The sequence below is a fragment of the Bombus impatiens genome, unplaced genomic scaffold (assembly GCF_000188095.3).
Source record: "Bombus impatiens unplaced genomic scaffold, BIMP_2.2 scf_0896, whole genome shotgun sequence".
Classification (NCBI taxonomy): domain Eukaryota; kingdom Metazoa; phylum Arthropoda; class Insecta; order Hymenoptera; family Apidae; genus Bombus; species Bombus impatiens.
In genome coordinates, this window is record NT_177315.1 from 168,475 (window position 1) to 193,026 (window position 24,552).

Consider the following 24,552-nt stretch of genomic DNA (forward strand, 5'->3'; position numbering starts at 1 on the left):
AAGAAATCAGAAATATGTTATTGACTCCAAAAATTTAAAAATATAGGGTTAAAAATAATTACTGGGATCAATATTATGAGTTGCGCAATCACTTATTATATCACATTATTTTCATATAATTTGGATGCAATGTAAATTAATAATAATAATATTTATTTAATTTACATTACAATTTAATTAATTATAATAATATTTTTTGAGATACAAAGCTTTTGTAGTTAGAAGTTTAGATTTGGAATTGGTATATAGTATTAGATTTAAATAAAATAAATAAAAATTTAATTTAAAATAATACTGAAATTTAGTTTAGCTTAGTTGATAAAATTCACTGCCCTATAATTACCAATAATCGATACTACATCTTTGACTGGACAAATACGCCACCTTTTGAACGTTTCAAGAATTCTGTGATCAACACTTTTGAAGCTGCAAAATTTCAAAATATGTTCAAATTCAAACACAAAATATCAAAGAATATCATAAATAAAATTGTTACAGATATCCATTTTCATCTTTTATTTTGCAATAGTTGATTAGTAATATTTGGAAAAACGATGATTAATATATTTTTTGAAAATATTACGTTTTGCTAAATTAAATAAATGTTAATACATTTTGTTTCATATTTTATTTTGGATATTGTATATATATGGATACTATCAGGGGTGAATTGGCCATCGAAGGGTTAAGAGATGAACTAAAGATAGAGGGTCATGTTCGTAATCTCCCGCTAAAAATTTAAGTCCTAGTTCGTCCCTGGTTACTAGTTCCTATATGTATCAATATGAGTACTAGTCTAAATATGCAACAGGTTATAAACATTTTAGAAATGTTCCAAGCTTACAAAATATTTAATTACTAATCTATTCTGCTACAGACATAAATTACATATGTACATCTTGCTATATAATTATTGATATAAATGATATATTGTGCACAACATATTACATTATGTATTTATCATAGAATTACAGATCGATATCGCAAACAATACGAAGGCGTTATAACCTTTTTAGAAGGTTTTTAATTGCAAACAATTTTTTGTCGAATAATCATTTCACAATGATTAAAGTGAATTATCGTGTTTATTAGAGTGACGTTAGAAAATTTAATCTATGACATAAACTGCTTTTAATGGCTAATACCTTTCTAAGGATATGTGGTATAATCCTGACATTCGTTGTACTAAGAGATCGAGTACTTGGCGAAAATAATTTTAGAACACAATTTTAAAATACAAAAATTTGATTTATAGTTATTAATGTCATTTATTACAGATAAAGCGATTTGCAAGGTTAACTATTACGGGTCATGATATGTTAAAGAATATTGGAACTTTTAAACTAAATTACATCTTTCATCAATTTACTATATCTAATAACATATGTACATTCTTTAAGTACTTTAATACATATATTCTTCCGTTTTATAGGACATAACACATGAAAGAAAATTGTTATTCTGAAACGATCAAGTTTCCAATAATTTTGTCGTGCTCGTTATGAAAATTAGCAAGAACGTAGATATTCATTTATTTATTCAAGGTAGACGACTCGTTATTTTTTGCACGACTTTTTCTATCGGTCGTGTTAGAATCGTCGAAGATAGGGCACTGCATAAATAGAAAAGCTACGTAAAGAGATATAATTGAAGTATTTAAAAATTACACGTAAGTGGAGAAACATGGAACTAAGTAAGAAATATTGTATTAGATTCAATTATAATAAATTGAAATTATAATTATAATATAAATTAATCAATTATAATAAATTGTAAGTTTTTCAAATGTGAATTGTTTTGTGTTATTTTTATTATTAATTATAGCGATAAGAATTATCTTCAAAAGTCATATTTTATTTGTTATCAACAATTCCTAAAAACCGTTGAAGGAATTACCTGTGATAACTGCAAATTATTAACTGCATAATTTTTCGTAATACAGCTACCATTGTTTATTATAAAATAAGGTATTATTATTATTATTAGCTGCAACTACAATAATAATAGAACAATAAAATTAAAGAATTTTTCGTATAACTATAGATTTCAATGAAAATATTTTGAACAGTAAATTTCTCTGCTATAACAAAAATGCAATGACATAATGGTGTCTTTAGTATAAATAATTAGTAAAATAGGATTTAGTAAAAATAAATAGGATCGACACGAATCAATTAATAGGATTAAAGGAATACCACTAAATTTTCTCCGTTAATTTAGCTTTAGTTTCTAAATGGTCTCATTACCCTTATAAAGTTACTACAGTGATATAGCAACTTGTTAAGGAGAAACGTATAAAGTTATTTTTAATTGTTTCGAGACACTACACTTACACATATACACTTAACATACAACATATATACATATACAATATACATATAACATACAACATTGTTTAACATACATGTAGATAGAATTCATTAATTATAATTATAAACGTCTATTTTGTCTGTAATGTCTTCGAATGAAAAAAATTCGTTGAAATCTTGATCTATTATCAACAAATTAAATTTAACAAATGTTCATGTTAATGATTCTAATACAACACCGCCATACTAATCAATAAAATTTCAGTACATATATACGATACCCTGAATCATTAACAGTATCATAAAATCTTGTATCCTTTTATAAACAATCTAAATCAGCCAAAATCGACACAAGCAGGTCATAAACTTGTTTCATCTTGCCTGCAACGAAAATTAATCTGATATAGCCTTAAATGCAACGTTGAATATGTAAACATTGTTCCACATGCGATCGTGTAAATTCATCGGTGGATACTAATTCAATATTACGTAGAATCTGTTCAATTGATATTCGTGCACAGCACACGTGACGCTCGACTGCCTAGCGTTCTAGCCATTCTAGCGAACGTACATATATGCTCTAATGAGATGTCCAAGTGAAACGTGGACAGACGGAACAGGAAACCAAATGACATTGTCCCCACGCGCGCAACTTAAAGGCGCGTCGAACGCCGGCGACGGTCAACACAACAGTAGTGCGATTGCTTTCCGGCTGATCGGATTCACCTGTCGTGAATCGATACTGCGCATGCGCATGATTCGCTTCGTTTTGCCCGCGCCGTGAATTGACGTAGCGCCAGCGCATAGTGTCGTTTCATTTCGCGCGCCGTAAGTCGATGTTGCGCATGCGCGTCATGCCGTGAATTGACGGTGCGCTTGCGCGTATCGCCATTATTTCTTGTGTATTCATCGGTCTCGTCGCATACGACAGTGGATTTGTTTCACTATTAACAAGATATGACGGGGACCACGCGAACGACGAGTGAGAATGAATTACGCTCTTTTTTCGTCCTTTTCTGGGAAAACGATTGCCTGCTGCCAATGGTACTTCTTATCGATGCAGCTTACTTCGGAATTGATCGCATTGAATCGACGTTTACTTACTGAATCCTCTGATGGACTCACGTGTGTAGCATTTAAAACATGGAGGGGACGCCGCTCTTTTCATCGGCGTTATAGGTACATATCGAGGTTTGAGAACCAATAGACTATTGATATTGAATTATCCATGAAAAGTACTGGAACAAAAATTTTATGCATATATTGTATTATATAAAACATTCTGAGATTTTATTAGCGTGTAGTGAGACACGACCGTCACGATAGTATTAGTAAAACCTGCAATTCTCAAAGCACATCTGTATTTTATATTCGATCTTTAAATTAGAAATTCCCTTTGGTACCTCGAATATCAACAGATAAATTATGAATAAATTTTCCATCCAAACTGTTTCGTCACGATTATTATTATTGAAATAATAAATTTAAATCTATTTCGATTGAAAATTCTATAAGTAAAGAAAATTTCGAAATAACGATTAAAAAATTTAGATATACACTAGCTCTCAAAAGTATTCGAACCATAGAAAACTTTTATGTCCATACTATATGTATTACCCAAAACATTCTGAAGTGTTATTGGTACTGTAATCGTGTTTATCATAATAAACACGATGTACAAAAATAATTCAATTTATTTGTGCCAAATATTCCGTTCTGTCTACAATAAGAGGAAGGAATATGAAAGAAAACTATTTGGCCTAGAATAATTTCTGACGATAGAACAACGAAGAATTGGGATCAAGGAACGTGTATCAGAAGGTTTTTTCGTGCGATTAAATCGATTGCTTTTTACAGCTGGCATTGATTCGTCCAAAACATTGACCCGATCAGTGACCCAAGTCTTTCTTGCTTCTCTTTTTACAGATCATTTTGTCCATAATACAAGACGTTCCACGCTAATTTAGAGAAATATTTATGCATGCATACTGCAAGCAGTTTCTCCTACGAAACTGTATTTTGTTTTCTATACTTTTTACGTATGTTAGTCTATGCTTGTTTACAATTAATACAATAAACGAATAATCATTGGGCAATTCGTTTCAATCTGACCACCCGTTCGTTTCTGTTCCAGATAACAAATTCCCCCATCCGCGTGTCAACATGGCTGCTGTCTAATCTCCACCAAAAAAAAAAAAAGAAAAAAAAGAAGTAAGAAGAACGATTGAGAGGAAAGACAGAAAAACCAAAGCGTCTCTGGACGATAACAAGTCAGGAAAAAAGTAAATATCTGCTATATCATAGCAGACATATTTCCGAAATATTCGCTGACCGATTGCCGGTTCGAAGGTAAAATCACGTGAAACGTTCGTTGGCGGGTTAACAATCGCGCATGCGCAGATGTGTAGTGCATCTCCGGTGACCTTGAAATGGAGGAGCAGCCGCAGAATACCGAAGGACCATCGATAAACTCTTCTTCCCCCTCCGCGTACGGTGAGTAACTTTAAGACCTGTTAAAGTAATGATATAATGTTTTATTAAATACAACATTTATATGTAACAGAATAAGTATTTTATATATAACAGAATAACTTGAAGTATTAACGTACACTGATCTATTCACTTGTACATCTCAAACAGGAATGAATTTGTTTTATTGCACATTCGTTCATTCAATACATACGCGACGCGCTCGTCTCATGGCGTTTTCCTTTTGTCTTCCTCTTTTTCACTTCCTCGCTCGTACAATACAGATGTACACACATCTATTTTCTAACAAGACCGTCTTTTTCTTTTTTCCTTTTTCTCTTTTCATCGAGTAGATAAAATATTTAAAATATATTCAAAATATAAGTAGATTAAATGTTTAATAAGTTAATATTTAACTTATTTAATATTTAAATAAGTAGATAAATAAAGTCTATATAGTATATATAGGTTATGTTTTAAAGCATATAAATATAGTCTATATCGTATATATAGGTTATGTTTTAAGGGATGTAAGTATAGGCTGTTTTATGTGATAAGTAGCCTACGGATACTTATGCGAATTTTTATGGGCACAATGAGAAAATTGGAATCTAAACAGAGATGTTCTTCACTCACCAAATATTACATCGAATACTACGCATGTTCCATACATTTTTATTTATTATACAAATCCTGTGTATTTTTACATCTTTAAATTTTCCGTAAATGTATAAATGTCCCACGTTTAGTGATGACCGTTTGGTCCTTAATAGATTAATCGGCATCGCTTAGTTTTAGTAGACATCGAATCAATGAATGACTAAGTGCAATAATAATTACCTCCTTAGAATGAATAAATTATATTATAAATTCAAACTATTTATCAAAACGAATACTTATGTCTAAATTAAATATGCGAGTTGATGTTTTCTGTCAATTCAGCATTTTTCATTCCATCAACGCTACCAGACATATTAGACAACTCAGAAGAAGACGCCGTAACAAATTAATAAGGAAAATAACAATTGAATGCAGTACGTGTGAATCAGCTTTTTATACAATAAATTTAAATTACTTATGTCGAAACATCGGTATAACTGGTATGGTGTAGAATCTGGAAAGTATTAATCGTCTTATTAAAATAAAACGTTACTTTTACCGGAAGTTAGTGACAGAAATTGTAGTGTAAGTTTCATTCCATAATGTACATCGTTGTATAGAAATCGTTAATACACTAATCGCTAATACACTAAATCAAACACCGATTATATTTATGAAACACGCTTATTTATAGGCTTGTTGGTATACAAAACCATCTTAAAGCCCGAAAGATAGTAAAAAATATAATTCCGACGGTATTAATAGCCATTAACGAGTTTCATTAATTATGAAAGTGTTAGCGGTGTGAATCGATACACGGTTATGCAATTAACATAGACATGCCATTGGTGTAAGTGTACGTTTGCTTGTCAGACGTGTGTCTCGTAAAAATTCTGTGTGAAACGGAGCGGGACTCGCGAATGATAAAGTTCCATCGCTCTGCTCTGTTCGAACAAGATAACCCGTGGACCCTCGGCTACGCAGCAGCCAAGCTAAATTCGCTCGTATTCGTCTTCACCCTCTTTACCTTAAACAAATCCAAGCTTCGGACACGTTTATCGATACACGGTATCATCGACGACCAATCCTTAGATTGGTGCATGTGAAATTGTTGTTTCTAAATGGTTGGAATTTGAAGGGTTGTTGACAACATACGTTATGATTATTGAAATCAGGTGAGGTGTCGCCCATTCTGCATAATTGTACCTTTTCAATGACTATTGGAATAATAAATGTATTTGTGTTTGGTAAAACTCTGGTTTTTCACAGTTTGAACTCGGAGTTGGTGTATTGTTGGACATTGTACGATACTTTGAAATGCTATTAATTGATTAACTTTGCAGATCTCCTCACCTCTTCTTCACCTTTGCATCTCTTCAGACATCTTCTATTTTATTTACGGAAAGCGTGGAATACACAAAAGATATAACAGTTCACTGGAATAATAAAACCAAATGTCTAAAGTCTATGTATATTTTAACAATATCTATTGAAATATAACAACGATTTTGGGTCATAAAACCGAGGAGGACAGCAGAGTTAAAATTCATTACATAGTAAGGGTAATAACGTGTATATGATTTTCATAGTCAATTATATTTTCACTCGTATCTTCATCCGCCGTTTGATATTGTATCATTCTTTTTAGGACACTTTAGATTTTTGTGTTTTATGACAACAAAAAAGCAATGATAATAACATTTACGTAACGATGGAATTTTAGTCATAATAAGTGTCTTGGTTACGTTCATTTTTACATAATTACGTACTTATTCATATTTATTATTCAAATCCATCATACTTCTATTCATACATTAATGTATTCACCCCAGTGAAGAGTTTTGTTCGAGTTGAACAGAAGTTTGAAATGATTTGTAACGCTTCTGGCGTTTTCCAATACATAAAGGTATCGATTATGAAATATGTATAAGCGTAAGTAGGTCTTTGGAGAATATTGAGGAGGACGTTCAGCATCGAAGTTTGGTATAGATGAGTATTGGTATCTCCCTAAGAAATAAAATGAAGAATACAAAAATTGCGTTCCAGATTCTATTTATTAATTGATAATATATAAAGAGCAATGAAAATCTGCACCTGAAGCTACTGTATCATGGACGAATGTTGAGTACTTTGAGCAATGCAGACACAATGATTGTGAAAGCCAAATTTTAAAAGACAGTGTTTGCGACATTGTCACATTTCTATGCTATCCAACTCACAAAATTGACTAACATAGCTTCTTACATTTTTTTTCTTAACGAATTTCAAACCTCCCAGCTTTGCAATAACTTCCACGTTGTTCAAGTAAAATTTTCAGAAAGCAACGAGGAAAAAGAACTAAAAATTCTTAATCCCAGTGTTACTTTATGAAATAGGAAAGGAAATACATATGAATTTTTCCTAATTATTTATTATATTTAGGCAAATACAGATATCAGTAATATGTTAGCTAATAGTGACATAAGTCATGATATGCTTCTAATCTCGTCTGTGATGCAAAAATTCTAGTTCTTTTGACTGTCTGTATTACGATACGACGAACATATGCTGTTTTCCTGGCCACAGGTAAATATTAATATTTACGTCTTCTCGACACCAATTTGTCATCTTATTCTAGCGTCGGACGCCAGCTTTTGTAGACTGCTTTTTAGTTTCTGCTTTTACGAATAAATTTAGAAATCCTTTTCACGTGCCTCTACGTGAATAACGTTCGGTATTTCGTTATTTTTCTGCACCTGGTTTTCTACCTAAGAATAAACTTGCACTCAAGGCTGGCAAATGTTCGCATCTTCCAAAAAGTTTCATAGACACAAAATAAAAGTATAATCTCCACATCGGATTTACCATTACCCTAATCTACATCGGTAGACGCTTTATCGATATTTTGCAGTTATTTTTAATTAAATGCTCTTATCAATATCTGCCACTCGGTATTATTTGAAATATCTCTGCAAATTATTCTGGCGTAAACAAATGAAGTTTTGAAGCTTCTCTAGATATTTTAGGATTTTTCTACGCTGCAATTGCGTCAGCAAAGTACATTCATTTTGTTAGAGGTAGCGACATTAATATTAACAGAGGAGATTTTAAATAATCGTTCGGTGTAAGAAGGAATACACACAATGTACAGGGTATTGGTAAAAGTGGACGATATTTTCAGCGATTCAGGAAAAACTTCCACGTTGTTCAAGTAAAATTTTCAGAAAGCAACGAGGAAAAAGAACTAAAAATTCTTAATCCCAGTGTTACTTTATGAAATAGGAAAGGAAATACATATGAATTTTTCCTAATTATTTATTATATTTAGGCAAATACAGATATCAGTAATATGTTAGCTAATAGTGACATAAGTCATGATATGCTTCTAATCTCGTCTGTGATGCAAAAATTCTAGTTCTTTTGACTGTCTGTATTACGATACGACGAACATATGCTGTTTTCCTGGCCACAGGTAAATATTAATATTTACGTCTTCTCGACACCAATTTGTCATCTTATTCTAGCGTCGGACGCCAGCTTTTGTAGACTGCTTTTTAGTTTCTGCTTTTACGAATAAATTTAGAAATCCTTTTCACGTGCCTCTACGTGAATAACGTTCGGTATTTCGTTATTTTTCTGCACCTGGTTTTCTACCTAAGAATAAACTTGCACTCAAGGCTGGCAAATGTTCGCATCTTCCAAAAAGTTTCATAGACACAAAATAAAAGTATAATCTCCACATCGGATTTACCATTACCCTAATCTACATCGGTAGACGCTTTATCGATATTTTGCAGTTATTTTTAATTAAATGCTCTTATCAATATCTGCCACTCGGTATTATTTGAAATATCTCTGCAAATTATTCTGGCGTAAACAAATGAAGTTTTGAAGCTTCTCTAGATATTTTAGGATTTTTCTACGCTGCAATTGCGTCAGCAAAGTACATTCATTTTGTTAGAGGTAGCGACATTAATATTAACAGAGGAGATTTTAAATAATCGTTCGGTGTAAGAAGGAATACACACAATGTACAGGGTATTGGTAAAAGTGGACGATATTTTCAGCGATTCAGGAAAGTAATCAAACATTTCTAAAAACCTTTATCACGTGTGTTGTATAGAACATGAAATTTATGGTTGCCATTCGAATGTGCTAAATCTTTTTGCAATGTAAGGCTCGAATATTTTCGTCAGCCTTTACATATTTTAACATATATAATTAACAATATAAAAGATCTTTCTCGTCTTATGTCTACGTTCCACGACGTTCTACGACTATAATACATAGATATTTTTTATCACTACACATAACTTTTTGAATATCCCATACTTAACCACCATAGCTATCTTTCTAAGACGAATTATCATTTATATTTTACATAAGTTCTTTATCTTATTGTCAGCCGATATGTGTCATTAATTTTTCAAATTATCACTGTTTAGAAATAGAGTCAACCTTGATTCATGAAAAAGTTTACTTTTCAGATCTGTTCTGATTATAGCCAGTAAATAAGCAATAGACGGTATTTTATTGGTAAACGGGAAAATAGTGGAGAATTGTATAGGGCAAGCGTACTGATTCATCGAAAAATCTTTGATAGTCAGTGTGTATTTACTATTTTGGTCTTTATGAGGATTAGTGATAATTTCATGATTAATTTTAGATAAATTTTTCCATTTAGTATCTTTCTTTTTTAGATTACTCGTTAATAATAGTGCTCAATTTCGATAATCATCTGATGAACGAAGGAAGTTTCCAATACGAATATATCTTCTCTTGTTTTTAATTGGGGTTCAATCTCGTACCTACAAAGTTATTACCACGCTGTAAGAGGATATATCGTGCACGAAATATCAATATTGTACGGATTTTCCGAATAATTTGGTTTCCTTGATAAACATTGGTAAATCGCGGATTCCGTTCTAGCTCTGTTAAAATATTTGTTATTTCATTTTAGACCCCTTTTCCCTACGATAGATACTAATTCCACTAATACTATTAATGACAGTTTACTGATCGCTATGATAACAATGATAGAACGTTAAATGTAAAATTAGTAGATTATAAGCAAGGAAACTAAATGTGAAGTTAGTACTTGTAGTATCGTTAACTACAATGAATACATGTTACATCGTGTATCGTGAATTACCAGTTGTTATTTGGCGAGTAGCAGCGATAACTTTCAGAAGGATATCGATTACCGTATAATCCTCTTAATTCAGATATGTTTCAGCTGATTTGATCGATAACGTTTATCGTGCTAAGTCGTTGTCTTCAAGAAACTGGAAGAAGAAAAATAACGATGGAGTAGAATAAACGTTATATGAAACTCAATTACATTATTGTCTAAAACATGTATTGTTTTAATCTTTCTATCTTACATTTTAAAGATAGTCGAGATGAAGATAGTCGCGATGGAAATCATGATCCGAATTATTAAGAGAACTGCCAAGTAATTGTGCGGAAAAGAAGACCTCAACAGCAATTTTATTGCATTTCGGATATGTTATATACGGTGCTGAGTAACATGCACTTTATCGGAAATCCTGGTTCGAAAGTTAAGATAAAATAAAATAGGAAATATTTTTCCTATTTTTATAAGTATTTGTTAGATTACATTTACTTCGATATAAGTGGTTAAAAATGAAATTACCATAGGATTGCGACCCCATTAGCGATGAGATGCGGTCAGGTCAGGTTAGGTTAGATTCCATTCATAAGTAGGGAGGGTTAAACTCCCAGACTCTTCAAAAGACCTAACCTAACGTAACCTAACTTTCGAATCACGATCGTTTCACGCCTCAGACACGCTACTCAGGACCTTTCCCTCTATAATGTATCTCAAGGTTAAGGTCATTGGAGTCGGGGCCCTCTTTTGTGCATACTTACCGAAAGCTGCATTACATGCAAAGGAATTTTGTATAAATTCGTGTTTTGCGACAGAATTATCATTTTATTTCGTGATTTTACAATATTTTCTCAAGCTCACACGTACTTACAATTTTCTCTGAGGTTTGGCTTCGCGCATGCAATTCCTCAAATCAGACGAAGCCTATCGCGAGTGAGGTATTCTCAGCAGATCGCGGATATTTATTCAAATTCACATTTTTATGAATATAATTATTATATAATATATATTATTATATATATATTATTATATATATTATATATATAATATATATAATTACTATATAATATATATATTATAATATATATAATTATATATATTATATAATATTATATAATATATATATTATATAATAATTATATATATAATATATATATATATAATTATAATATAATATAATTAAAAAAATAGAACGTAGGTAGGGCATTGCTTTACCTACTGATAAATGTGGTACTTTGAGATGCTTTGTCATTCGAACGAGACACTATATTTTAATAAGATACTGTATAATTTTTAAGCTTTGCTTTATCGTTACAAATTTAAAGCATTGCTTTATTTGCGATCTACTTTTTCCTACCTTCGTGTCTACGATACCTGTGAGCAGAAACTTCGAGAAAAGTGAACCGTTCGTAGAGAAGAGTCGAAGACGATCAGTCAATAGCAGGAAGAAAAGATGAATTTATTTTATACTTATGTATCCAACTCTGCCATTCGCTGTAGGTCATTTTTACTTAATTGAATTTGTTTTTATCGTTATACGATCTCTATAGTGTGAGAAAAAACATGTTAATTGCAGTTTTATGTTAAATCATTTTCTCAAGACATTGAAAATATTTTCTATCTTTTGGAATTTATGTAGCCACGCGTCTACAGTTACAAAATGATATTAAAGTCTAAACATGAAATTCATATCATCGCAATATTCTCGTAGATTTATTCCATATTGCTGCCATTTCCTCAACTTCTTTCGTCAGACTGATTTAATTATACGCATAGACATCTTCCCTCGTGATTTCTAAAAACTGTTGAACTTCTGAGAAACATCACCTCCGCGCTGGCCCTCGGATAATCATTTTTAATCGACGAGTAAAAAATGATGTGTTTGGATCGAAATTCAAGTGAATTCATATTTAACGACTCTCAGGGTAAAAATAACTCTCTTATTTACTATTTTCGTGAAGGTAAAAGATGCAAGCTAATTAGCTGCCCAGTGCCATGTTGGAGAACGCAAGCATAATCAATGTGGCGGACATTCTCCAGGGTTATCGCGTGACCTCTTCGTTTATAAACTTTATTGTAAGCAACCTTCAGTTCGCCATGCGCTCGAAACGTGTCACGATTTGTTAATTCGAGGTTTTCCTTCTTCTTTTTCAACAATTCCCCTGCGCTTCTTTCGCCTTTCTGTTCGATGATTAAACTGGACGCTTCATTTAACTACACGACATATACAATACAAAGAACAAAGAAGTTTTCTAAATATTTACTTGTTTATTATTTATCATCCTCAGAGTTATTATAATCTCAATTATTATTATTATTATCTTATTAAATTATTATAATCTTAAGAATGTATATAATTATCATAATAACAATTATAATTGTATTATAATTTTCCAAGTCCTAAACACTTTCAAACAAGGACCAAATACATTATCGAATAATATTCATTAACATTTGCAATTGACATTTATTCGAAATGAATAAATTTCATGATCCAAAATTCGTTAAACTCCAATTGCCTTGGGCGACGTGTTTTCCGGGAAGCTACGCTTAGCGATTTATATTACATCGTAAAACGACGTTATTAATAGCTCGAATCGCTTGTTTTCTTTGTTAAATCTACTGAATTACAATATTTCCAACGTGTAAAACGATTCTATACTTTCAGCTCTAGACGTTACCAAATGGGGAAATCCAATTACTAATCTAATTACGATTACTCATAAGCATAACCGATAAGAACATTTTGAAAAGTCTGTTAAACAGACGAGCCATTGAGATCCCGTTTGCCTGGCTAACCACATCTCATATCGAAATTGAAGATACCGCCATAGAGGTAACCCACAAGGGACAGGGTGGGTAAACCAGGTACGTCGGTCTGCCATAAAGAGGCTCTAAAATCATTTCACAGAATTCTTAATGATCGTTGGAACAATTCGTGGGAAGGTTCATGCACTATATACAATATACATTGTATTAAAAACGATACTTATCAAACGAGTCGTGCATTATTGTTTGATAGGAAATATCGAGTGACCTTATCTAGATTAAGGATTGGTTATGCAAATTTTACGTACTTATTGAAAGAAGAAGACCAGGCAATACTTAGTGGATGCGGTGTAACAAACTCAATGGAAACATCAATGGGAAAGAAGATTCTATCGGGCGAAGGAAAATCTTAAGAAACCGCTGGCATTGTAACGTTTGCATACTTTTGAAACGTATCAGTATAGTTCTGTTCATATACTCCAACACGTAATCTTAAGTAATTACTGTTAGGTAATGTGTGCTTGCTAATGACTCAAATGGGTCGATGTAGTAAGTGAAGCACCTAAGTGACAGAGGAAAAAGCAATTAAATATTTACTAATTTTACTATTTCTACAGATAGTTGCGCCGTTCTTATGTTGTACCGCTGTAGATTCATTTCTTCTTTCTTCAAAGTCGCTTCAAGATCGTAATGTCAAGGATCGTTGAACTTGTTCCGATATCGACTACAATATTACGTTACAAAAAAGCAAGTGCTGATATGGGAAAAAATATCGATGACCTTGAAAAGCCCTTCAAGAAGACTTTGGGTCAGCTTTTCTTATCATCTGATAAAGTTCACGTTTTCTTCTTGTCGTTAATTCTTGTCACCAGCGCAATTAATTTTTATATCGTCAAGTAATTTTTACGCGCATAAAAATTATCGTACGCGTCTCTCACAGCGAGCGTAATTAGTTGTGAAATTCGCGCAAACAATCAATTGCAAATATTACAATCGTTAACAGCGTAATCTCCGCGACGTGTAACGATATCCAACCTGATTTTATCCGGAAAAAAGTTATCAAGATGTTCGTTTATTTCGTTCAAAACAGCTTTCCATCTCTGATATTCCTATTCGAATTATATTTTCGATTTAAGTATGTCATTTTGATCGATTTAACATGAATATTTTTGAAGTTGATGATGATACCAATTCACATTTCCTAATACAGATCTTTTACACGAAACATGATAAGTACAAGCAATCTTCGAATCGCAACATGTAGAGCGTTCCCTTATCTTATTTTCGTTTTTGAGATAATACATGTGAAATCTTGAAGTATTCTCAAGAAGAAAAGAATAAGCTAAATATTTAATTTCTTTTTTTTTTTAATTTTAATATCAGATTAATATTTTTATTTATTTATTTATTTATTTATTCCTTTTCGGTCACATCCCCTGATAAGGTATTACAGCGACTACAATGAAATTTTCTACATATATAAATATCTAAGTAGTATTTACATGTTTAATTTGCTACAATTACCGTGGTTGGCTGCTAAATAATTAGTTAATTACTAGTTAGTTAGCGAATTAATACATTCAAGTGATTACTTCATGTATATCTGTTCTTAATTTATGTTAGAAGGTGTTGTGTGTTCTGTCAGAAGTTATTCTATTAGCAGTTAGTTATTGGAGCATAGCGTTGCTTGTCTTTAGTATACTTAATATTACATTACTTTTCATTTTCCTAATATAAGTCTATTCGTCTTAGAATAATACCTTAGCATTTCTAGAAGCAGTACACATGTCACGTTTGTCCTTGTGTGCAATTTTTTCCTCCATATTTTTTCAAATAATTTGGTTACGAAAGTCTATAAAAAAATACTTATGAAAAAGTTAAATATGCAAAAATATCCAGAATGACGTCGGGAAAACCTAGTATACGTCTATTAAACTTCTATTTTAGTGCGATCTTTTTTTACTTGCGTTGATAAAAATTTGAATTTTGCATAAATAATACGCGAGCTAAGTAATCTATAAAACCAATCGCACGTCTTTAAGTTTAAGGCCGCGATATCCCGGCAATCGCGATTCGATCGGCAAGATATTTAGATCTCGATTAATTTTTTTATACAAATTCAGCCACTTATCTATTGTACTATAATTGCCGTGACGTTCTATATATAAATTTTACGTACTAATGTGCGTACAGTAAGATTATGTATTTATAAAATCCGTGAGAAAAAGTTGACGCAAAATTTCCATAATGTTCGACATTAAATAGAAATGTGGTTGAAGTATCTAATCGTTTATGTAACTTTGACACGTTGACCTAATGTTTTATCTTTGAACATTATAAATGTAACAGTAGGGATTATTATGTGGTGTATATTGTAAGCAACAATTTTGTTATCGAGTTTGATTCCGTGACTGTAACAATACTAATATCTCTATGATGATAAGACACTTTATAGGAGAATTTTGTGCATTTTTTTTTATCATTTCTCGGCCGATATCTTTTTCTTACTTAGATATCAAATATTAAGATTGAAACAATTTATAATTACACGCGTCGATCTTTTTCAAATTGCAACGCTATTTCGAAATAATAAAATTATAAAGATCGGATTATTAATTATACACGTACACGTACATTATAGTTTGTTGAAATAATTTTCTCTCGGGCATTAGATAATCATACATTATGATAAATTTTTTTTTTATACAATAAGAATATTATAAAGATTGTTAATAAATTACTAGCGTCAATATATATTGAATATATATTCAGAGAAATGTCCATCATTTTACTTAGTATCTATCTATTATTATACTTTGTTATGTCGTAATTATTTTAATTACTAACAATAACATTTGTTATTTATACCAGTCTTTTTAATCCAAACTAATCTGTTTATGTTATTTCTTATTCAGTAAATATCTTTCTTATAACAATATAATATTTTATCTGAATAATTGTTTATTGGATTTCTCTAGACGCAAGTAAATTATCACTTATAATTTGTTCTCATCTTAGTGATTAACTTATCGTCATTTGTGCAAGTAATAGATAACAATCATTAACCGATTGTTAAGATACGATGTTATCTAATTGTCTTATCGAGTACAATCCTTTTGTGAAAATAAGTTTATTCGTTATTGTTCCAAAAACCAACTTTCTCGTAACAGCCACTATGCGTTTATTGAATGATATACATATTCCTTGATTAAGTATCATTTTCATTTTCAATGCTATTGATCGACTGACATTTCTCGTATGTACAATACTAAATGCACTCACTTGATTGAGTAGAATCGTCGAGTGCGGGATAGGATTACGTTTGAAAGTGAATGAGGAAGCTGATTAATATAAATAAATAATGCACGTTTACAAGATGAGTAGAACAAAGATTTAAGAATACTTCCTATTTATTTATAACTAAGAAATACACTTTTTTAATCGAATAGTGGTTTTAATCGATTGAATAAATATTTAGTTAATCTTTATTCGCGTGTCTATGTGAATATACAGGGTGGTTGGTAACTGGTGGTACAAGCGGAAAGGGGGTGATTCTAGGCGAAAAAAGAAGTCGAAAATATAGAATAAAAATTTTTCGTTCGAGGCTTTGTTTTCGAGAAAATCGGCTTTGAATTTTCGCTCGGTACGCCTGCGGTACGTTATAACGGATCTCACTGTAGATCGTTGTCTCGATGGACAAATTAAAAAAAAAAAAAAAATTGGAAAAAAATTTTTATTCCATATTTTCGACTTCTTTTTTCGCGTAGAATCACCCCCTCTCCGCTTGTATCGCCAGTTATCAACCACCCTGTATATTCGTTTCCACACATCGAATGGTATTAAAATCAGTAAATTCAACAAATATATGGTATCTATTCAGCACGTTTATTTCATGTGATCTTTGTGTATTCTTACATACTGCGTACATTCTTCAGATTTTTGCGTATTATAGTGTACATTTTTATATCTCTAAATATCGCTGTTTAATTGTAAACATCGGAATCTAACGATCGGTCGGTTAAAAATTGTCAAACTTTATTTCTACACTTACACGAGCGCAAATAAGATTAAGAAACGTTGGAATACTCGTGAACAAATGCAAAGAGTAAACAAGCAAGCAGTTGAACAAATAGTATCGTTGAATTAGTTACATGTAATATCCTCGTTGAATCGTTCCGACAAATAATAAACGCTTTTCCCTTTCTTTGGAAGTATTCTTCCCGTATTTCGCTAGTTAGCGCACGACTATAGCCCTCACCACTATTCGCGCTATCCCCACTCACGCGCGTCTTTCCCTCACCATTCGCACATTAGCGAACGACGAAAGCAATAGTTTGACAATTTGACACTCAGTCGCTTAACGACCTCCGTGCGCGATGGTCCAATAATTTGGTAAAATTGTTGTTTTGAATGAAGACCGTATACATAGTGACAGAAGTATGACAGCCACGTGAAGATAATTATTGTCTGTGCTGTGTTGTTAATGTGTGCTTGCGCACACACCGTTTCCACGCTGCCTTTACGCGGCCAGTTTGAATTAAAGGGGACACACGCCGAAATGCGGTTCGACGAGCATCTTTTCGAAGTCCTTGGTAAGTCAATAACACGAATCGAGCCAGTTATCAACCACCCTGTATATTCGTTTCCACACATCGAATGGTATTAAAATCAGTAAATTCAACAAATATATGGTATCTATTCAGCACGTTTATTTCATGTGATCTTTGTGTATTCTTACATACTGCGTACATTCTTCAGATTTTTGCGTATTATAGTGTACATTTTTATATCTCTAAATATCGCTGTTTAATTGTAAACATCGGAATCTAACGATCGGTCGGTTAAAAATTGTCAAACTTTATTTCTACACTTACACGAGCGCAAATAAGATTAAGAAACGTTGGAATACTCGTGAACAAATGCAAAGAGTAAACAAGCAAGCAGTTGAACAAATAGTATCGTTGAATTAGTTACATGTAATATCCTCGTTGAATCGTTCCGACAAATAATAAACGCTTTTCCCTTTCTTTGGAAGTATTCTTCCCGTATTTCGCTAGTTAGCGCACGACTATAGCCCTCACCACTATTCGCGCTATCCCCACTCACGCGCGTCTTTCCCTCACCATTCGCACATTAGCGAACGACGAAAGCAATAGTTTGACAATTTGACACTCAGTCGCTTAACGACCTCCGTGCGCGATGGTCCAATAATTTGGTAAAATTGTTGTTTTGAATGAAGACCGTATACATAGTGACAGAAGTATGACAGCCACGTGAAGATAATTATTGTCTGTGCTGTGTTGTTAATGTGTGCTTGCGCACACACCGTTTCCACGCTGCCTTTACGCGGCCAGTTTGAATTAAAGGGGACACACGCCGAAATGCGGTTCGACGAGCATCTTTTCGAAGTCCTTGGTAAGTCAATAACACGAATCGATAATTATCGATAATTGAAGTGACTGCAAATTGGATAATTTACTCTGATGATTCCACATAAGAATTGGTTTGATTTTGAGGTTATATCGGAGTAAAAGCATAATATAGTAGAGGTATTAGGGGTATAAGTAATAATAACAAACTAAAAATTGTTCTGGATGAGATACAGTTAAAGTCTATTCTTTATGGCAATAAGATATATAAATATATTTCAGAATTTTATAGAATAATTAATATTTAATTCTGCTTATCATTTTGGCTATTATAACCACACATCTGTCATTAGTTTTGCTGTAAGGGACAATTATAGTAAGGGATAATTATAATCGTAAAAAATAAAAGAAATTGAAGAGAATGAATTATGTTTTAATTATAAAACCTACCTAACGAAGTTACAACAAAAATCATTTAATATAGAACATTTAATATTTATGTATGAAAGATTATGTCCATAAAACATAATAATTCATAGAAATTTTCTTCAAATTTAATAGTATTAAATAAAAATCGAATATTATTTTTAAAAATTCCATTTTGCATTTGCAACCATTTTTCACGCTCATTATAATGTCTCATTATTATGACTATGAAAATCAAATAAGTTATTATAGTACACATGAAAAAGATTTGCAAAAAATATGAAAAGATATATGTAAAACGCTGACAATACAATTACAGTCAATCAAATGTATAGCAATGTAAAGAAATCTATGCAAAAAGCATTTAAAATTTAATATTACAATTCATAAAAGAGAAAATTTTAATAGAAATCAAACACTATTTCAACAATTTTAAATAACAAAATAACTGCTATGTATTTTAGCGTTTTTAATATTATTTTAATAAATTGTCGTTCAATTAACATCCAGTTAAATGCACTGAATAGAAAATACCAATTAGTCAGCTTCTAGTTGTTCAACAATAATTTACAATTAATTACAATGTTTCAGATGTTTAAATAACGATCTATTAGTGTGATTTAAGACTGCAGTAATTTTTAGCCGGATAAGAAAACCGTATAATTTTTTGTTTAAACGTTGTCTTAATTAATTAGACTCGTGGTAACATCGAAGTTAATTAAAGTTAATTTGCTATTATTATCTGCCAGAGTTTTGTAAGGATCGCGATTAAGCACGTTTTTTGCCACGGCAAATAACATTTTTTCTCTTTGAAAGTGGAAACACGATATTAGCAAGAAACTTCGTTTTATTTTTATAAATAATTGAATAAAACGAACGATTTCTCCTGGAAAAAATTTCTGATAATTTTAATTGTTAATCTCGTGCCGTGTTTCCGCAACAAGAAAGGAAGAATTTTTTCATTGAAATTTCCTTGATTCTTTGAAAGATGTGGAATAATGTAAATACAAATAATCGTAAAATTATTAAAGTGAAATCGAATACCACGCACGGTATAGTTATTTTTTATTTAAATTTAACGGTGATTTCTTTTTAGATAAGTGAAGAAGGATAATATATAATTTCTTATTTTTTGATAGAAATGTTTAGAAGACAAGAAATACCGATCAGATAGAAATTATGTTAATTTGGTAAATTAATTTGCTAAATTTAAGGTGTTTAAAAATTTTAATGGACAGTTTAAACTGTTTACCAATCTAATTAATTCTGTGCAGCGAAATATCACTAAAAATGGCCAATCAGGATTATAACTCTTTTACAAGATTCAGTAATTTTTAAGTAATGAAAATTCATTTATTATTTATCTACTTTAAATTGTGCGGTGCTATCTGAAGAAAAATATCGAAAAAACAGGATGTAAATCCACTTGAAGGTCACCAAACATTTGCATTTACGAGCCATCCCCGTATTTAAATAAAGAATTAAATAAATTTCCATAATAAAAGCACTATTATTAACTTCATTTTTAAACAATGGCGACAATGCATGGGCATACGGTATAGAGTCATTGCTATAAATTAAAACACTATTCTGTATTTTCTTTTTAATCGACAAAAAAAAGAAAAGAAAAAAAGGAAAACATGAAAAAACGATGAGTCATAAAATGCCGTAATACCGAGTCCTTTTTGCTCAAAGTAAATCCTTACATTAGAATACTTATTTTGGAAACAATTTATTTTGCTCTTTTACATTTGATGAAAATCACTAATGATGATTTTCAAATATTATGTACATGATAAATTTCATAGACTTAAACATCTTCAACAATGTATATTGGACTGGAAAAGATCTGGCTACCATTGCAATATTACGCATGATTAAAAAAATTAATAGCCATTAAAAAAAATTTTATGTAGTATATCTTATATACAACGCAAAATAAATGAGATCGTTTTATTAATAACAAAAAGTAAACGAAAATTTCGAAATGTTTATAGTGAGACTCTCTCGTTCGAACATAATTATCATCCTGGCAACGTGATAGTCGGGCCAGCACATAAAATGATTCATTTACAGCTGTCTCATTCCGGCAGAAACTGCTTCGTTCCTTTCTGTTTATCAACTGACTCATTTACCAGCCACCGGCTTTGTTACCATTTTCTTCGCTTCCCTCTGTCTCTCTTCAACCCTCTGTTCTTCCCTCTCTCTTCCTCGTTCTTTCTTTCTTTCTTTCTCTCTCTCTCTCTCTCCCTCTCTCTCTCTCTCTCTCCCTCTCTCTCTCTCCTCTCCCTCTCCCTCTCTCTCCTCTCCCTCTCTCCTCTCCCTCTCATGTTACACTTTCCTTGGATGGAAATATACCACCGTGGAAAAGCCAATTAATCGAAGAAACCTTTGTTATTAAAAGAGACTGAGCAATCTGGATGGAATGAGTTCTTGAAAATTTGATTACATTCTTGATTACTGATTACTGCACAACACGTGTGCCGATTAATCGAAAGCGCACTCGTTGGACATTGAGTCTATTAGCTTATGCGCTCGGTTGTTTCTTATTACATCGAACAATAGTTAAACTTCGTTTCGCGACACCGTTCTCTTTTTCGAACTTGTTTTACATCTTCTCACAGTATTCGATAGACAAAGAGGAAACATAGCACTTCTCGAGTCGGCAGGTCCATTGGTTCAAAATATATGATCGATATTGAAGAATTGATTTGGCAAATGTGCTGGACAAGGGGTATCAGTCAGCTTCTGGCGGCAGGAAAAATATACAGGATAATCCACGTAACGGTTTCATGTTATAATTCCATTACCAGTGTAATTACTTAAACGAAGTTTAGTCGAATGATACACATTATGCCGCAAAATTAAAGAATTGCTCGATTTTAACCGAAAAATTGTCGATGTTTGAACTGTCATAAATTTGTAATATACTTGTAGGACACTTTGAACTAGCATAATGAAAGTAGAGGCTTCACCCTTTAACACTTTACCGACCGATAGCCAATTAATCAGTTTTTTGTCGCCGACGCTTACCGACCGATAGCATATTAATCGACCTTTTGTCGCCGAATCTTTTTCATTATTTGAGCAGTAATTTGTTATTTAATACTATGGTACTTTGCTCAGTTGCGTCAGTTGCGTTGCTTTGCAAGCTCCCGCAGTTTTATACCAATTTGAAAAACTTACCATTCGCGATGAACGAAAAGAGTGGTATTGGAAAGTCTAAACCGAAACAGAGCTAGCGCCAGGGAGAATCTGCGCCTATGCTGCCGGTCGGACGTGCGTATGCTATTGAACCGCTAGCGGTCAGTAAAGTGTTAAAATGTGCCCGCCCCGAGGTAAGATATCGACAGTTTCTTGGTCATTCAATGATTCTTTAATTTTGTGACATGGTGTATATCGATATTGCGATGTTTGGTGGAATGTTAGTTAACATTTAGTTTTCTGTTAGAGTTACTACCAAAAATGGCGTTTTTTGAGGCAAGCCCAACGAACATTCGATTCTATGGTAGAATTTTAATTGTGTATTGTGGATGTTTATGGAATTTTAAATTTTTGTGTATGTATTACAAAATTAAAATACTAGAACTTACATGATTCGTTTCATTCGTCACTTTAGCAAGTGTTATACTGTGTTTACTTCCTTATACACATTATATGTACTTTGTGCACTTTTGCAGTTTGAACTTTCGAAAAAATACATAAAATAAGAAGGTTAAACGATTTATTAAATACTCATTTGTAATTTAATTTCGTATGAGCTAGAGAATCTGAATTTTTCATTGCACAAATATGCATTTCGTGTTATGCTATGAATCACTACAGCACATACACACATGTATATCGACTGTTACTCGACCTCAGATTTCTTTGCTCTTGACGTAAGATCTTTCAAGCAAAAATGCTATTTGACGATTTTGAATGTCCTTCGTGCGATCAGTGATGCAATATCCTACGATTTTCGACTTATGTAATATTGCAGTCGAGATTCATTTTCTTTCACGTATTGTTTGCACATTTTCATTACATAGTATAGTATCTACTCTTATTCAGGTTATCTTCATAAAATATAATAACCTATTATTTATTTTATTTCAATGGCAAGTTATCATATAAACATGCAAACCGCATCTGACATAAAAAATGAAATGGGAAAATAGGTATTTACTATAAGTACATTTTTTTAATTTTTTTTTCTCTTTTTTAAATTTTTCCATCGAGACAACGATCTACAGTGAGATCCGTTATAACGTACCGCAGGCGTACCGAGCGAAAATTCAAAGTCGATTTTCTCGAAAACAAAGCCTCAAAGGAAAAATTTTTATTCTATATTTTCGACCTATATTTTAAAATTTTTATTCTATATTTTCGACTTCTTTTTTCGCGTAGAATCGCCCCCTTTCCGCTTGTACCACCAGTTACCAACCTATCCTGTATATGTAAATATTATTCAAAAGAGTAAGATAAAATTGAGACGTTTTAGAAAATCAGTTATTCGACTCAACTTTTTCCTGGATCTCGTGTTGTGATACAAGACAGTGTTATGAAGGTCACTGAGATTTTTCCTTAAACAGAACAGTACGTTTTTGTGTATCTACGAATGTACGTAATTCACATTCCGACGAATTCAGCGACCATAGTTACTCAGGGTCAATCAAGGTCGTAGCTAAAGAGAAAGCATCTTCTTGTATCTCTCCAGTCGCTGATGAGAGACATCGTCTTCCATCTCGCTAATGTTTCGTAATAATTCTTCTTCACTATGTGCCTCTCGTGTTTCAAATGCTCTTTAAATTCCTTGAGTCGGACGTACTTGGTGAAATCATTGTTGGACGTTATTTAAATATTAAGTTGATTGTAAAGTTCTGTTGCTTTTCTTCTGTAGAAAAAGATCAATCTTTTTAACGAAAATTTCTGTCAGTCTTCGATATTTGATGTAATAAAAGAAATAGTCATTGTACAATCTTCATAAAAATATAGATATTCAACAATAATTGCACACATAATAATTATAATTGTATGATAATATAAATATCCAAGAGTGATAAATAATCACTGTTCGAACTTTTTATTCTTTTAGAAAAAAAAGCAGAGAATTTGTTTTTAAACTTTTATGTAGGATTACATGTGTAATTTTCATAATAGAAATTTAAATTATACAATTCTCGTGACAATAACTTCATGTATCTTCCGTGTTATATGGGATCCTGGTATATTCGGAACTAAAAGGATTAACAGTTGTCATAAAATAGAAATCAAACCTCGTTGCTAAATTTATCAATATATTTAACTTATCAAAATAACATATTAAAATAACAACTCTAAATAAAAGAGATTAATAGTTCTCATAAGAAAAAACCAACCCCCGTTGCATTTACGCGCCAAATTCTAACCCCGTTGTCTCCTTCCCCTACTCCTAATCTACCAACAGCCTAGCACCCACCACTCCTAATCTTCGAAGCGAGCGCCCCCCCCCCCTCATTTCTAACTATCGCCGCGATTC

General features: G+C 32.1%; 1 protein-coding gene across 3 annotated transcripts in view; it reads left to right on the forward strand.

The window, feature by feature from the left end:
* Positions 1 to 3,006: 3,006 nt before the first annotated feature.
* LOC100748857 (hepatocyte nuclear factor 4-gamma) overlaps positions 3,007 to 24,552 on the forward strand; it is a 53,214-nt gene continuing 31,668 nt past the window's right edge. Inside the window, exons 1-3 of one of the 3 annotated variants that reach the window (XM_012390809.3) lie at positions 3,007 to 3,488; positions 4,444 to 4,591; positions 4,659 to 4,802. In XM_012390809.3, coding sequence (XP_012246232.1) covers positions 4,739 to 4,802 — 64 coding nt within the window. In that variant the 5' untranslated portion in view covers positions 3,007 to 3,488; positions 4,444 to 4,591; positions 4,659 to 4,738. Of the gene's footprint in view, positions 3,489 to 4,443; positions 4,592 to 4,658; positions 4,803 to 18,413; positions 18,673 to 24,552 lie in introns of those variants that run through there. The other 2 variants (XM_012390807.3, XM_003492900.4) reach the window with 2 other exon arrangements.